We start from the raw sequence: 17333 nt of genomic DNA on the forward strand, positions 1-17333 counted from the left end.
CGATGGGCGCTCGCAACGTCGCGGTGCCAAGCGCCGAGCTGCGAGCAATGCCAGGAATGATCCTTGCAGGTTTAAACGAGAGCCGCAAAAAATTGCATTGCAAATCACATATTTAAAACAAGACAGTGTGGGCTCTTTATTTATCACAGCCCAATTGCCACCTGATGTTATCCAGAAAGAACCGGCGAGATAGCTCTCGAAAGGTTCTGTGCAATGCACATTGGCGATTACGCGTTTTTGAATTGGCGATTTGCGCGCTGCGCAACGAATCCGGAAGACCCGGCGTTCGATTCCAATCGGCGGCGAGTGACAAAGAGCCCCGCGATTCTGTCTCCCTGCCAAAGCGGATGCTCCCGAATCCACGAGCGCCTCTTGCCATGCTCGTCATGCTCCCGCAGCGTGGCTCGTTGGAGTTGTGCCTTGGGGGCGGTCACCTCGTCGTTCGAGACCTACGCACCCGTTCGGATCTCTCGCAGAGCGGTGCTACGCGTCGCAGAGTGGCCCACGGAAGCGAACGTCGCAGGGCAACCTCCTGAGATTTGCTCCCTCGAGCGATGTCTGGTCCGCAGAGGGGACGGCACGTTCCCCAACCACTCCGAGTGACGTTCACCTCACCACTGTTAACCGATAAACAGTTCTCAGAGATGGAACTCGGGACTGGTCAGAAGGTTTACAACAACGAATGCTGCTGTAATGTTGATCCAAATTAAATGTGGATCCAAACAGGCAGTGGCCAATCTGCTCCCTGCAACCTGAGAGCTCGCTGCACTCGAGAACCCAGCTGAGTCACGGGCGGCCGTCTTGAATTCGTACCCCGCATCTCGGCGCTCAGACCTCAGAGCCGTTTGGCCCACTCCGTTTCGCCCCACGTCGTATTTGATCGGCGCTCGCGGACAGCACTGTGCCCCGCCGCTACTGCTTGGAAGTCCTTGCCTTGTTGTACGCTCTGACAGCTGAGAGAATGGGGACACCTGGAGGGGGGAGGGAGGCGGAGCTTTTTGTACACCATCGGGGTAATGCCATCATTTTGCCCTCCCCTCCAAGCCTTGCAAAAGCGCTTGCGATTCTACACACACTTATCTAGCACCCAGCACCGCGGATTAACTTACTCGGCGGTGGGGAGGAGTGGAAAGAATGAAAAAAAAACGAATTCAAATTAATCTCTGATGGCGGTGGCAACCCATGTGTGTGTGGTGCTTGCGTGGGATGCGTGAGTGCGTGCGGTGTGTGGGGTGCATGCACGGGATGCGTCCGTGCATGCAGCGCGTGGGGTGCCTGCGTGCGTGAGGTGCGTGCGGTGCATGCGTGGGGCGTGGGAGTGCATGGGGTGCGTGCGTGCGTGCGTGGGATGAGTGCGTGCGTGAGGTGCGTTCGTGCGTGCGCTTGGGAGCCGTTCGTGCGTGCGCTTGGGAGCCGTTCGTGCGTTTGGGAGCCGTTCGTGCGTTTGGGAGCCGTTCGTGCGTTTGGGAGCCGTTCGTGCGTTTGGGAGCCGTTCGTGCGTGCGCTTGGGAGTCGGGGTCCCGTCTCGTGAGCGGCTCTCCCCCAGCGTCCGTGAGCCATCGGCCACCTAAGCGTGCGTGCGAACGATGCAGATTGATCAGTTAATTGAAATGACTTCGCCGCGTTCGCAATTATCGCCGCCTTGGACATGTAAGGCGCCGCGGTGGCGAGATGTTACTGCCTCGTTTGGTATACAGGAGGTCGTGGGTTCGATCACGACCCTGACGCCTGCTGTATAATTAGAGGTCGCGTGCGTCTCTCCCCGTGGTTGCGTGGATTTTAGTCTGGGTCGTTTTTGCCTTCAAATTTAGAATCAACATCACACGTTTAGAGTATTTTGCGGCTGCTATACATTTCTAAGTGATAAGCCACTTCGTTGAGCTATCATTGGTGGCCAGGTCGCTTCTAAAAAAGAGCTACATAGCTGAGTGGGGCCTTACCTGTTAAAATAAAAAATAGTTTACAGTTCGTAAATGTACACGGGCGGCCTTCTTTGTCAAGTTCCATCGCGGGATGAGTGCGGGTTTGGTGAAAGCGGGGAATGTAGACGTGGGAGCTTAGAAGTAGAGTACAATGCGGGTTGACACGAGCGGGGGGGGGGGGGGGCAGTGCCTGTTGATGTAGGTGCAAAGAAGACGTGTATACCAAAAACACGGAAAACAGTTGTCTGAAAGCCGGTCTCTCCATGAACACGAGTCCTGAGATTCAACGAGGATTTTGGTTAGCACGCCTTATAAAGCGCCTGTTTGTTTTACTACCGCGCTTTTTTCGAACGCTGGCATTGCAAATCCGCTGCCGGCATCGCGAACCGTCGGATGCCGGCGCTCGGCCTTTTGCGAGCGTTCGTCAAAAAAAAAAGCCAACCCCAAAAGGCTGTTCGCCTACAAGGACCCAAAAATTTGATGCTGCAGTGAGATGTCGCACGGATATCGATTACGCGGTCACTTAGCTCCAGCGCCCTGGCTTTCTGCAGCAGCGCTCCCCCCTGCCCCCCCATCACTTCCCACACCATGCCTCTCTCTCTCCACCGTGGACAGCACCGTGGTAACCGAGGCTGAGTTTGCGTGCAGCGCCGAGGCTCGAAGACTCACAAGTCAGCGCTGTAATTGAAACGGAGGGCGCCGAGTGAGATTGATGCGCGGCAATGGCTTTGGAAAGGGGGGCCGCACTGTGGGCGGTGGTGGTGCTGCTGAGGGATGGGTTAGGCGGGAGGGTGGGTGGTGTGGGGGGGGGGGGCGCATGCGGGGGCAGTCGCCAGTGGTGCAGCCGGATAAAGAAAAATATATATTTGGAGGGGTCAGAAATTGTTTTGCTATCAGATCGGGGATAGGTTTTCCCAAGTCTGTTCATTTCAGCTGAAAACCGCCATTCCGTGACGGAATGGTGATGCAAAATAAAATGTGTAAGTCACTTGGACATTTTGTTTTGCAATTTTGAAAGATCTCAAAAATAATTTCGCCTGTCAAAGCGTGTTGGCAGGGGTGGGGGGTAGACGGGTGGGGGGGGGGGGTTAGCCCCCCACCCCCATGTGGAGGAGTCGGTTCAGAGCATGGTGATGGAATGACACGCTGGGCGGAGGGGGGCCCTGGCTGAGGTGGGCCCTGGCGGTTGATAGCGTCCGTGGGGCATTGGCGACATCAGGGGGGATGTGGCAGAGTGGTGACGACGGTGTCGCGGTTATTTGCGCAGATGAGCAAACGGCGCCCCTCTCTCCTCGGTCGGTCTCTCGTTGGAACCGGGCAATTCCCGAGGAGCTGGGGAAAACGCAACGCCGGCGCTACGGCAAACAAAGCCGCGGGCGCTTGTGTGGCGGCGTTTACGCTTGCGTGTTGCTCGGACCTCATCCTTGCGTTCAAACTTTAAAGGGTGGGCGGGGTGGGGAGGTGAGGAAGAAAAAAAAACCCGCGACGATTACGTTTGCTGCCGTGAATTTGTTCAAACTGCGCGGCGGAAGTCTATGGGGACGAGTTGCTCGTTCGTCGCGATGCGTTTGAGGCCACGTAGTCGGTGCTGCTCGCGTTTGCCGATCGGCGTGGAGACGCCGCCGCCTCCCTCGCCTGGTTACGCAGGAGGTCGCACGTGGGTCCGATCCCTGAGCCTGACGATGCCTGTCGTTGTAGTTGGAGCGCCTGTGTTCTCTCCACGTGGTGGTCGCGTGGATTGATCTCGGTTTTTCCGTCCCCAGTTTTTCCGTCCACATTTAGAGACAAAATGCGTCTCGATTTAAAGCTTTCGTGACTGCAATGATTCATCTTCTTTGGTTCTTTCGGTAAAGTCAATTTATTATTTTATTATCATTCTACGTGACTTTACCGAAAGAACCAAAGAAGAAAAATGCGTCTCGATTGAAAATTAATTTCTTTAGGACTTATTTTTGTGTTTAGTTTGTCCTCTTTTCCCCCGCACCTCCGATTAGCACGGTTGGCCACGTACAGTGCGAAATAAGGGCAAAATACATACATAAAGACGGTGACGATGGTGATGGCTTGGGTGCGTCCCAAGTGCACAGCAGTCCTCTGTGCCAATGACAAGCGTTGACTCAATGAGCTCTCACCTGGCTCAAGTGTACCATACCTACCCACTCACACTGCTTACCTGCCTACATACACAGGTGCCTGCCTCCCTCCCCCCCCCCCTCCACAACATTAATGCATAATTATAATAATTTTGAAATCTTTAGCATTCTTTTAAGTGCGTGCGTACGTACGTACGGCTAAATGTGGAGGCTGAGCGCAGGTGTGGGTGTGCGGGACAATTCATGAGATGTCCTGGAAACACTCGCTAACCCATGTGTGTACTTTTTTTCTTTCTTCTAAAGACGAGCGATGCAGCGCTGCACAATCTAATCTTGAGAGCGCTCTTTGTATCGCGTCCCCCACGGACGGCCGCCCCGATGAACTTCACTTCCTGTCCATTCACGAGCCCACGCTGCGTGCACGAGATGGCTTTGTCCGTCCACTCAATCCGCCTACGCGCAACAAAGCCCGCTGCCTGGACAGTTGTATTGCCTTGGTTGTTACGTTGGCTTCCAGATCGCTGTCCGAAGTCAGGTTTTGCGGTGTTGATGTTGATGCCACCGCAGCGTTCCCTCCAGCGTTCCTCAACAGGACAACTTCGGTCTTCCTCCGCTGCTCGCCATTTACGATCCCACGGCCAAAGCAAGGCCACACTGGAGCTGAGTCCACAAGAACCGGGGGTTGCCCACGGCCAACTCATCCTTCACGCTTCCCATCTCCCCATATATCACACGGAAGCCAAAGCAAGGGTTGATTGAATGTATTAATGTCGGCAGTGGACGTAACGATCGAAGAGGTACAGAAACTATGAACCGTTAACAATTTTAATTTTACCTGGTAAGGCCCCCACTAAGCTAGATAGCTCTTTTTCAGAAGCGACCTAGCCACAAATCATAGCTCAACGAAGTGGCTTATCACGTAGAAATGTTTCGCAGCCAAAATACTCTCAAGGCCTGTTTCTAAGTGTGGAGGGGAAAACGTGAGGACCCGGATAAAAATCCACGCGACCACGGGGAGAGAGATGTGCAAACTCCAAATATACAACAGGCGTCAGGGTCAGGATCGAGCCCACGACCTCCTGCATACCAGGCGAGGTAGTTGACATCTCGCCACTGTGACGCCCCAATAAGACGATAAGTCGCAGAGCATCCAGCCACCTTTCCAGCTTGGCAGATGGTGATGAAGGTTGCAGGGCAGAAAAGAGAACGAGAGGCGAAGCGTGACGCGGGGACCTTGGATGCGACGAGGGATGAAGCAAAGAGTGGAAGTCACGTGGAAAAAGGAAATGTGAGCAGCCAACCACTTTTGGCTGAGAAGACGGAACATAAGGAACTGTAGTTGGTTTTGGCCACGGGGATTGGCAAAAAGCCTCCTGGGTTATTCATGCGGGCAGCGCGCGACCTTTTCCGCCTCGTTCAAGTTTTGCGCGAATCCAGAAATAAGGCTCAGCAAAGGTCACACTCGCCAGCAAGGCGGACGGGACGGAGGAAACCGGGCAAGCTGCGGAGACGCTCTGAAGTAGTCTGTTTTTTTATGTACGTACGTATGTCTGTTAAGCTTCTTTCGCACCGTACGTAGCCAACCGTGCTAATCGGAGGTCCGGGGGGAATGGCTACAAACTTAACGCACAAAAAGCGGTTCTAAAGAAATTAGTTGGTCAATCTAGACGATTTAAAAGTGCACAGCTGCAGTGGCTTCCTAATATCGGAAGGCAAGAGCGTTCCAGACGGCCTCAGAAGCGCATCTGAACGTGCGCACGCGATGCAGCGACCGTCTTTGTTTGATGGCCAGCCGTGGGAGGGTAGATAACGGTGTCGTGGTGGCAGCCCGCTGGCCGGCGGGTGCTCCCGCTTTTGTTCATTCGGATTTACGGGCAAGCGCTGCGACCGTCTTCGGCGCGGAGGTCACGTGCGAAGCTTACCGGATGACTGGCGCCATCGCCGAGATGAGCTGCTGCTGCTGATGCGAAGGAGGAGGAGGAGTGGGAAGACCCGACAGATTCCGTCGATGAATCGATCTCGACCTCGTTGTGGGGTGGCATGTGCAAGCTACGGCAGGGCGTCACCGTTGCATTAAAGCTCACGATGTTGTGCATCATCGCAATCGCACGTGTGTATACATATATACACGTAAAAACTAAAAAAAAAAAATTTGTATCGTTGCACACTGACTATCGAGGCTCCAAAAATCCTGCTCGGCTTCCGAGGTCTGCCGAGATCGGGCTCGCCCGGGGACATGGGGTCGTCGCCACTCCCGTGTGCTCGTCGTTTGGCCGTGGAGGCGGCGGCTAAGCCCATTTAATTTTCCGCCATTGGCGTTTCGCGTAACCCCTTGCTGAAGGGAGCGCGGCCCGCTGCGTCGGATGTCTGGCGTTTTAACCGATCTGCGGAGGCCATTAGTGACTTGGTGTACATCGGGCGGCACGTTCACGGCACAGCCGCAGAATTTGCGGCCTCAGGGGGGAGGGGGGCTCCGATGTTCACGGGGGGGGGGGGGGGGAGGGGGCGGCACACAGCGTCGCTGCAATGGCCACTGCTGCCCTCTTTGCGCACAGTTCCCTCTCTCTTTGACACCTACTGGATGAAAAAAACCTGAGCTTCGTTCGCCCTAAGCTGACACCAAGGGCCTAATCCCGTTTATGTATTAGAGCTCTGTTCCGATTGGATTCCAGATAACTGTCTCATAGGTGATGATGAAGAAGGCTGCTTACCATTGCTGCTTCCCATATTAATATTGAACTGTTTCGTGTATATATCCACGCTGACCAGTGCGGTGAAGTGTGGTGAAAAGAAACCGCAGTGACTGACATGGTGTAGGGAGGCCTTCATCCAGCAGTGGATGGAGAATGGCTGGAATTTATTTTTTATTTATTCTAAAAAACATTGTGCATTAGTCATGAGCGGCTGATATAAATTCTGATGTTCAATGGGGTCTACGGATTGAACATTTGAAAAATAAGTAGAAAAAAAAACACAAATCTAAAGTAGCTTTTGACCTTCCAAACGTCTGAGGATTTTCTTTTACTTTTCACTTTTCATTTCTGAACCAAGGCCAACAAAATTTGGCGCCTGGAAGTTTGTGAAGGGTGATAAGTACAAATATGTCCTCGTATATATATAAAAAAAAACAAATTCCAGCATTTTCTATTTGAGATCTCCCCAAAATGGTTGGTCAAAGGTTTATATATAACGAGCCTTTTGCCCGTCCAAGGACGAGTGTGTTGCAGTAAATCTGAAACTTGCAAGCGAAAAGCAGACTGCGACGTGATGTTCATTGCATCGATTTGTGTGCAGTTTGTAAAGCCGCGGTAACAGACTTATTTAATTTAATGGTTATAATCCCTTGTTCATCATGACGTCCTTTTTACTTCGGTGTCTCAACAGCGTTACGGAGATCGCGTGACGTGAGGGTTCTGCCTTTGTAGTGAGGGTTGCGAGTTGACGCTGAGGAGGGGGGGGGGGGAGGAGGCGCCTCGCCCACCCATGTGAAGTGACGTCACCCGCTAATTATTATTAATGGAGGGGGGGGTCCATTTGGAGGACGTCACCTGTTCATGATTATTAATGAGGGGGCTGTTCGCTGTGGAGTGACGTCACCTACTCATGACTATTAATAAGGGGGGGGGTCCATGTGGAGGACGTCACCTGTTCATGATTATTAATGAGGGGGGCTAAGCGACGTGGAGTGACGTCACGCACGTCACACACTGACATTCTTGGGTATTCATAGTAGTACATTTTTGAAAACCTAAGCCTACGGAACTTTCTTTCTTGAATGCTTTGAGTGGTGAACATAAAAGTCAAGGTGCAGCCCGCGGTTGCTCGCTCTTGCCACTGCTGGCAGAAACGCCCCCCACTCGAGGGAGCTCTGGAGAGTCCATCTAAGAGGGTACTTGGCCTACTCCTCCACGCTGGCCACTAAAGGCAAATAATAATAATAATACAATATCCCGTAACTCACTTTAAAAAAATATCCTTTTTGAAAGACTACGCCGCTGACACATTGACAGAATGTGGGCAAGGCCCCACGATCGATTACAGAGCTGGGATATAAAAGAATAAAAAAGCCCTTTGCGGTTTGTGCAGTTAGGGCCGAGTGGAAAACCGGGGGCGGGGGGAGGGAGGACCTCGTTGATAGCGGAGGCAGAACATACAATGGAACTCCGTGATTTCAATGGACGGATATTATTTGTGGTTGATTAAACGGGCTTAGAGGAAACCGCGTCTCTTCAAAGGAATAACGTGACGCTGGGAAACGTGGGCTCTGCAGGGCGCTTGGCAGCATTTCACAGGGACCGTGTCCCCGCGAAAACATGGCAAGGGTCTTGGATGAGCGGAAAGGCTCTGCGTTTGACACATAACCACGTGCCGCATTTTCCTCCCTCCGCTCTGCTCCGCTGCTCGGATGATAACAGCGCGAGTGATCCTGCAGTGCCACAAATTAGGCGACCTCAAGAGTCGTGATTTTAAAATGCTCATCGTTTCATAATCCTGCTAATGATGTTGTGGAGAGGCAGGCAATCAAGCACCTGTGGATGTAGATAGGTGAGCAGTGTAAGTTGGTGAGCCAGGTAAGAGCCCATCGAGTTAACGCGTGTCATTGGCACAGAAGACACGGGCCTGCTGTGCACTTGTGACAGGGCGATGTCCATCCCACGCGGTAACTTACACAAGCCATCATCATCGCCACTATCTTTACGTATGCATGTATGCACCGCCTGTAGCCAACGGTGCTAATCGGGGGTGCGGGGGGAGCAGAGCAAGCTAAACACAAAAAGCAGCTCTAAAGAAATTAGTTTTCAACTGAGGTGATTTAAAAGTGCACAGCTCTAGTGGCTCCTTCAATATCGGAACGAAGAGCGGTGAAGATGGCCGCAGAAGCGCATGTGAAAGTGCGCGATGCGCGGTGCCCGTCTTGTACCCCCGATGCTGACCCTGCTGACCCCCCCCGCCCCCTGCCCCCCCCGCGTGCGGCTGCAGTCCAGTACATGCGCGAGTTCTCCGCCTTCTTCCACAAGGCGTCGCCGCTCTCCGACGTGGACTGGGCCGACGGCGATGTGCCGTCGCCGCCTCGGCAAGCGCGCGTCGACTTCCGCCCCGGAACGACGCCGGGAACGCCGCCGGGCTCGCCGGGCTCGCTTGGGGGCCAGCGCCACAACGGCGGCGAGCGGCGCGTCATCGCGCTGCGCATGTGCTACGTTGCGCGCAACCTCAGCATGTCCGACCTGGAGAACAGGTGGGGCGGAGGCACGCGGCGTTGTGTTTCGCTCGCTGAGTCAAGCGTTGGTCGGGCGGGCAGGGGGGGGGATGGGAGAGAATTTTCTTTCGGGGGAGTGGGGGGGGGGGTTGCTTCTTCCCTGGCACATGGAGCGAAACGTCGGACATTTAAACTAAACTATTTTTTATTTTACCGGGTGTAAGTCCCCACTGGGAAATGTAGCTCTTTTTCAGAAGCGACCTGACTACCACAGATGATAGCCCAATGGAAGTGGCTTGTCACGTGGAAATGTATAGCAGCCTGAAAGTACTCTCGAACCGGAGAAGACCCGGAGAAAAATCCACGCGACCATGGCGTGAGAGAACACGCAAACCTCCAAATATGCAGGCGTTAAAGGTCGGGATCGAACCCACGACCTCCTGTATACCAGGCAGTCGTTGTGACGACGCGTCGGAAGGCCGCGGTCGTATACAATGTTTGGCGGGGGAGGGGCCTGAAATAATTGTGTCAAGAAATTATTAGATTAATTCAGGCGGCGTCCAATTAACGAGAACGTTCAGAGGTGACACGAGCGGAGACGGAACAAATGGTGTCAAAGAGTAATCCATTCGTGAATTGAATCTGAATTGTGGGCAGTGGGGCGATCGGTCTTTATGCCTCATGGTGTCGTTTGCGACCGAGTGCAATTTCCTTCAAAGTAAAGTCAAGTCAGAATATTTATTTATTCTAAACTACTTCCTCTGTTTGCGTGGGGCTGTGTGATACTCTTATCGAGCTCACTGCCACAGCGGATTAGAGCTCGCGGCTCGTGATGGCAAGGCCGCAAGTTAAAATTAACGTTTTTCGGAAGCACAACGACTCCATAATACAGGTTTTCTTTGGGTCTCTGAATCTCACCATCCAGGGTCAAAAAAATAAACGCTACCTCGTGAGAGTGGAGCGGTCCGTGCACTGCCCTCTGAACCCCACCGACCTCGGTTCTAATCTAAACTGAAAACTAAACAATTTTATTATTCCAGGCAAGGCCCCACTGAGCCACATAGCTCTGTTTCAGGCGCGACCTGACGAAATGATAGCTCAGCGAGATGGCTTATCATAGTGTGGACATTTACAGCGGCCAAGTACTCTAAATGCGTAACGTTGATTCTAAATGTAGAAGGAAAAACCGGAGGATCCGGAGAAAAAATCTCCGCGACCGCGGGGAGAGAGAGACACGTAAACTCTAAATATACAGGCATCAAGGTCGGGATTGAACCCAAGACCTCCTGTATACCAGACGATGTAGTTAACATTCTCGCCACCGTGGCACTCGTTTATCTTGAGCCCGGCGTCGCAGGCTTGATCGTCAGTTTCTTCGGTCGGCGTTTGTTTGGAATCGTACAGGATTTCCATTCTCGACAGTGGCACACACTGACCTGGTGATGTTATGGATTGTTTAGTAAATAAATAACATCAATCAGCCTTTTACACTCCTTGAAGCGCCTCTTAAGGGCGGCCAAGCAGCGCAAGGGGGTGGCATGGCCTTTAAGCCTGCACTTACCTATACACACGTAACAAAGACAAAGATCTCCCATGTAGCTTACACAGACTGTTGGGGCAAGTACTGTTGGCGAGTACCTATTGAGGTCGGAACAGCGTACGAAGGGGTAGGTGGCCAACACCACTCCCGGCCGCCTTTATCTTCCCATTGCTGATGTCTACAGACCACACCGGGTGCTCAATTAAGGCCGAGTTGACCTAGGGGGATAGTCTCAAAACCGGTTCACGTATTTGCCACCGTTATCGGTCGTGAGCGGGAATTGAACTCGGCTGGCCTGGGTTCGTAGTGCGGCGCGCCAACCGCTGCACCGGTGCACCGCCGCGTGCATACGCATGCACGCGCACGTGCACGCGCATGCGTGAACACCCACGCGTGCGCATGCACACCCGCGCATACCCACGTGCACGCAAGCACTCGTGCGCACGCGGTTGAGATGGCGCACTACAAAGCGTGACGCGTCGCGCCCGCCCGGGGGATATTATTAGTGCTCGGATACTGAAGAGCAAAGTGGGATGGGGGGGGGGGGCAGCGGTGAATCGGAGCCAACCGCTAATGAAAGCCCTTTGATTGGAAAGAAAAGAATGCCGGCCGGGAGGGGAAAGAAAAAGGAAATGATTACAGTGTGAAGGGGGGTGTAGCGGTAGTGCTCGTTTATTTGTGGCAGCTGAGCGAGCCCCAGATGAAATATGCGTCGCCAAATCGCCCGGCATGCGCCCGACCCTGTCGCATCTCGGAAGCTCAGCAGGTTCGAGCCTGGATAGCGCTTGGCCTGGCCAACTTCCCTCGTGACGCGGGTTGTGTTGGAGGAAGTCGAGGGCGGAGCGGCAACATCCGTTGTTGTGCATGACTTCTGTGCTCCCCATGGATATGCTCACTTCCGCGCACTGACCAGCGTGGAGAAGTACGGCCAAATAGCCCCCGTGCCACGCACGGGGAGGCCCTCATCCAACAGTGGATTGACAGGAGGGGGGGGGAGGGCCCTGGGGGGGAGGGCCCCCGACACGCACAGATAGACATCACTCTGGCTTCACATTCGATATTTTTCCCCGAACCCTGCTATGCTGACTTGGAAGTAGAAGATTAATCAGCGTAAGGCACTGCCACTACATTACAAGGTACGCCTGTCCACAAGGTGAAATCCTATGTTATTGTACCGTGCTTTCGCACAATCCCGCGAATAGGTTTACAAATGTCGGGTGAATAGACGCAGTTTGACGGGGCACAAAACGAGGTCGATATGGACGTTGCGTGGGGCCGAGACTCCTCCCCGGAGGAGCACTCTGGACTGCCGCTGCACACACCCTACAAGTAGGCCATGGCCAGTGCTGGATTATCCTATCTTCTTTGGTTCTTTCGGTAAAGTCACGTAGAATGAGAATAAAATAATAAATTGATAAAATAAAATAGCACAATAAAATTCTCACGACGTTTCGGCCACAACACAAGTGGCCTTCATCAGGTGAAGGGACGAGACTGTCTGGAGGACAGCGCTGGAGCGAACAAAGCCAAGCTCAGACCGCAACCTTTAAGCTGTGTGAGAAGAAACAGAGCGCCTTGACAAAGGAATTAGCATAACAATTAGCATTTAATTGGCTGATTTAGCATGATGTTCACCCCCTCTACACCGTTCATCATGCTAAGTCCGCCAATTAAATGCTAATTGTTATGCTAATTCCTTTGTCAAGGCGCTCTGTTTCTTCTCACACAGCTTAAAGGTCGCGGTCTGAGCTTGGCTGTGTTCGCTCTAGCGCTGTCCTCCAGATAGTCTCGTCCCTTCACCTGATGAAGGCCACTTGTGTTGTGGCCGAAACGTCGTGAGAATTTTATTGTGTTATTTTATTAATTTATTAATTTATTCTCATTCTACGTGACTTTACCGAAAGAACAAAAGAAGATGAATCCTTGCAGTCACGAAAGCTTTAAATGGATTATCCTAGTCGTAAAAGTAGCTACACATGTAGCTACGGGCCCCGTACTTTCAAGGGCCCCGCGCTAAATGCTTTCAAGCTATCGATTCCGGTTCAGTGATTCTGCACTTGCTCTATTACTATAGTACTATACCGCCTTCAACTTTTACGATTTGTCATTATCTGGCTGTATAGCAAATGAAAACATACAATTACTGTACTATGCATGTTAAAAATGTGAATATTTACGTGTTTTTTTATTTAGGGCCCCTTCATAACATATGCTACAGGCCCCCGCATTAGCTTAATCCGGCACTGGCCACAGCGGTCGAATGTCCACGGTGTGGGGGGGTCGCGTTTGACGGCTACGGTGCGAACGTTCGAACGCGTCGACAGGACCCGGGCCATTCGCACGCCGATGTCGGGACGTCGCCGGGGGGGTGTGCCGCTGACGGCGGCAATGACGACGGCGGCGGCGGCGGCGGCGGCGGCAGTGACGTTGGGCATTGTTGTGTTGTCAGCTGCAGGCGTCGCGTTGTTGTGCCGGCGCGCGCGCGGGGTCGTGCACCGACGCCAGTGAGGGCTCCGTTTCTCTGACGCTCGAATACCCTGCTGGGACGCTCGCAACCGCTTCCAGTGCCCGTCCTCTTTTACTAGAATGCTGTGCGATAATTATTCAGCACCGCACCCCCCCTCGCCTACCCCCCCCCCCCGAACCTCACCTACCACATTCACGTGACAAGAGGCTGCCTGGGGCCATAGGGGTAGAGAGTCAAAATGTGCAGCTTGCTCACTCCACTGCTGGTGGAAAGGCCTGCTCGAAGTAGGTCCTTCGTCAAGTGATCTTTGGGTTTACTTTCCCGCAATGGCCAGGAGTGGTGGTGGGTGTAAGGTGGCGTTCGTTTTTTTTTTACTTCTGTAGCTCCGAATTCTTATTTGCCTCATTGCTCACCTTCATTTTATTTCATCGCTTTTGTCATTTCGGCGACCCGGGGTCACTTTGGCAATGAGATCTGGTAATTGTCACGAGGTTAAACGAATACAAATTTAACCTGAACCCACAGACTTCATCCCCACCACACCCCCGACCTGCCCATAGACCCGAGGTTTTACGAAAACTCGCCCCACTGCTTTCAACCGCCGCGCCGGGAAATAGACACCGGGCGAGTGCAGTGCGCGATGACCACGACGCCAACACTGGCGTGGATTAATATTGATTCTGAAGCCTTCAAAAACCGCTGTGGATAATCTTTGATCGAAGCTCATTCGCCGGATGTGTTGTGCTGCCCCCCCCCCCCCCCTCGGCAGGCTGATTGAGGATGTTGTGCTGCCCTTCTCTGCCCCCCCCTCCCCCCTCCAAACCCCCCCCCACCGCCCCCATGTACGCAGGCTGATTGAGGTTCACTCTCCGGACGTGTCGCGCTGCCTGGTGCTCCGCGCGAGGGACGCGGCGTCGGCGAGCTCCTGGTTCTCGGCGCTGCGGGCCGCCACGGCGGCGCTGGTGCCGGCGGCCGTGGCCGAGGCAAACGAGGGGCCCCTGCAGCACGGCGGGCTGCTGCACTCGCGAGCGCTCGCCAACCTGGGCTGGCTCGCCGAGCAGGTGGGAGGGGGGTAGGGAAGGGGGCGCGACGAGACGGGATTGGGAGGAGGGCATTTGTTTGTTCGTTTGCCGGTGTGCTGCGGTTGGCTGCGGCCCGAGACGTTTTTTTTTTTTTCTTGGGGGGGGGGGGGCGGGGGCGGGGGCAACGTTTTCGCTCGATTCGTCGAATTGCTTTTTGCCGTCGACGTTCGATTTGTAGCCGAAGTTTCGTGAAGCGTGTTGCGGGAGCAAACGTGCAGCAGCACCACGTGACATGTGCTGCTGCCCCCGGGCTCTGGAGGCCACCTGGAGAAGGTTCCAGGCCACGCGTTGACGACGATGGCGAACAAGTGGGAGACTCTTTGAAGCTATTGACATTACATTTGTTATCACGTTACAATGTATTATCCGTTCCTTTTCCATTAAAAACGATAGTCCCACTTAAGTGTTAACATTGTTTTGAAGCACCCTGTATATGCCAATGGCTGAAGTTCAAAAGGCAAGCTGGATGGCAGCAGCTGGGCGGTGAGCCACCACTACCAACAAATGCCCAGACTCTGCAGTCCTCTACATATGGCAATGTTTTCAGGCCAATTAACGGGTATTTCCACATTTCTGAGGAACACCGGAGCAACCGGAGAAACCCCCACACGCGCGGGGAAAACGCGTGCGAGGGGGCAACGCTCTATCCCGCACAGACGGGACAGATGAGAGCCCGCACTTTGCTGTGCCGCCTTCTCCGGGCGAGCCAGGGTGCGGTCACCTCCTCAACGCCCACGGGAAAGGGGAGTTTCACCAACCTCTCGCTGCTACCGCCACAGTTCTGCATTACAGGCAGCCACGTGCAGCGGAGCCGCCACCACCACCGCCACACGGCTAAAGCCGCTGCTTGAGCTGAAATTGTATTGTGGCGTGTCTCCCGAGTCCATTGGTCACCTGGCACGTGAAAAGTATATTTTTTGTTATATGGGTATCTACCAGATAAGGTTTTTGATAATTCATGTATGGGCCCCTATTTAAGGTGGTTGCAATTTCAGGACCGCCCTCGCTTTGATGGGAAGTTTCTAGATTGCTATCTGAACCACCCTTTATATTTATTTTGGTCAGTTAAGCCCAGTTCCCAGGCCACGGCCGACGTTTGTTGACGAGTGAGCTCTGAATTGGTCCTGAACTCCCCCCCCCCCTCCCCCCATCCCCTACCTTTTCTTCACCAACCCGTGGCACTCACTCACCAGTGCGGTGAAGTACGGTCAAACAAACCCCCATGACCGTCACGGTATGGGGGGGGGGCGGGGAGGCGGGGCGGTCTTCCAAACGAAGTGGTGGGCTGACAAAAAGGGGCTGTCCACTAAAATAATGTTATTTTTTAAACGAACTACAAGTATCCTAAAGCAAATAACACACCACCGCCGCTGCCGCCTCCTCCTCCTCCTATCCGTTGTTGCTCATTGTGCTAGAGGTTTTTTTTTATTTCTGCCATGCGGGTCTTTCCCTCCACTACTCCTCCCGTGTTTTTTGTTATTGTTCCCCCACTTCCAGAAATATGTCCGGTGCTTGCCGCCGCCTCCGCAGCCGTATAGCCTCCTCGCATGGGAATGTAAACACAGATTATATCAGGAGGCCCGGACCACATGGCTGGTGGGGGTGGGAGAGTGAGCGAGCTCTGTGCAGCTCTGTTAGTTGTTCAGTCTCTCCTGTGGTTGTGTGTTTACCATATTCTGCGAATTCTAAGGCACCACGGTGGCAAGATGTTAACTACCTGGACTGGTATACAGGAGGTCGTGGGTTTGAGCCTGGCGTTTATATAATTGGAGTTTGCATGTTCTCTCTCCCCGTAGTCGCTTTTGGGTTTTTTTTTCTCCGGGTCCTCCGGATTTTCATTCCACATATAGAATCGACGTGCGTTTTGAGTATTTGGCTGCTATATATTCCCATGCGATAACCCACTTCATTGAGCTGTCATTTGTGGCAGCCAGGTCGCTTCTGAAAAATAACTATATAGTTTGGTGGGCTTTACCTGGTAAAATATAAAATAGTTTAGTTTTAGTTGAGTCTCAGCAAGACTGCACCCCAGACTTGTGCCCGGTATGAATTAAGTTATGCGAATCTGGCCAACACTCAAACATGTGCGCATTATAATCTAGAGAATACGATAATTATTATTGATATCCTTTCTTAGTCCACTGCTGGATGAAGACCTCCCCACGCTCCATCACCCACGAGCTGCCCACCATACATCGCCACGGTGGTCAGAACATATTGATGAATAGTTCAAACATCATTCGCCATAGCCCAGAATTTAACTCGGGTTTCCAAGTTTACGATGCAGCGCGCTAACCACCGCGCATCCGCTCCACCGGTGAGTTTGCGTACAGGTCTACCAAACCAATTGTTTGCTAGACCTGTACGCGAGAGATGCGATTGGCCAAGTTAACCGCACAATCTTACCGGCGTGTTTGAAGTGCTGGTGAACAACTCCCAAGACCCGCGCGGCCGGCGTGGGGAGGCCTGTCATCTAGCAGCAGAGATTGACGCTGACGGCTGCATGTGTGTACGAGGAGAGATAGACGCTCAGGCCCCCGGGGACATGAATCTAGGAGGAGCTGGTTCGTTGTTTGGGATCGAACTGGGAATGGTCGCGCTCGCGTCGGCTCAAGTAGCTCACGAACGACCCTTCTAGGCCCTCGCACCGTACGCAAACTCATTTCTTTACCACCTGCTTTTTTGTGTTTAGTTTGCTGCCCTTCCCCCGCACCTCCGATCGGCACGGTCGGCTACGTACGGTGCGAAAGAAGTTCCGCGTACACACGTCACACCCCCCTCGTGCTCTGAGCCCTGTCCTGACCCCGTGACCCCCGACCCCCGACCCCAAACTCCCTACGCAAGATCACGGGGGAGACGGGGCGGCTGACGTGGCGTCCGACGCTGGTGGCGCTGACGGACACGGACATGCTCCTGTACCACGCGCTGCCCACGACGCGCGAGGGCTGGCAGGCGCCCTACCGCACCTACCCGCTGCTCGCCACGCGGTGAGCACCGGCAATGCCGCTACCAATGCCACCGCCGCCAACGAC

The 17333-nt window shown here is 53.6% G+C and overlaps 1 protein-coding gene across 1 annotated transcript in view; it reads left to right on the forward strand.

The window, feature by feature from the left end:
• The window catches only part of LOC116944224 (beta-1-syntrophin-like), a 48972-nt gene that overhangs the window by 20010 nt on the left and 11629 nt on the right, over positions 1-17333 (forward strand). The window contains exons 2-4 of the mRNA XM_032957738.2: positions 8996-9251; positions 14070-14280; positions 17146-17288. Coding sequence (XP_032813629.2) covers positions 8996-9251; positions 14070-14280; positions 17146-17288 — 610 coding nt within the window. The remainder of the gene's footprint in view (positions 1-8995; positions 9252-14069; positions 14281-17145; positions 17289-17333) is intronic.

The sequence above is a fragment of the Petromyzon marinus genome, chromosome 20 (genome assembly GCF_048934315.1).
Source record: "Petromyzon marinus isolate PM22_M1 ecotype Great Lakes invasive population chromosome 20, UKy_Petmar_22M1.pri1.0, whole genome shotgun sequence".
In the NCBI taxonomy this organism is placed as follows: Eukaryota; Metazoa; Chordata; class Hyperoartia; order Petromyzontiformes; family Petromyzontidae; genus Petromyzon; species Petromyzon marinus.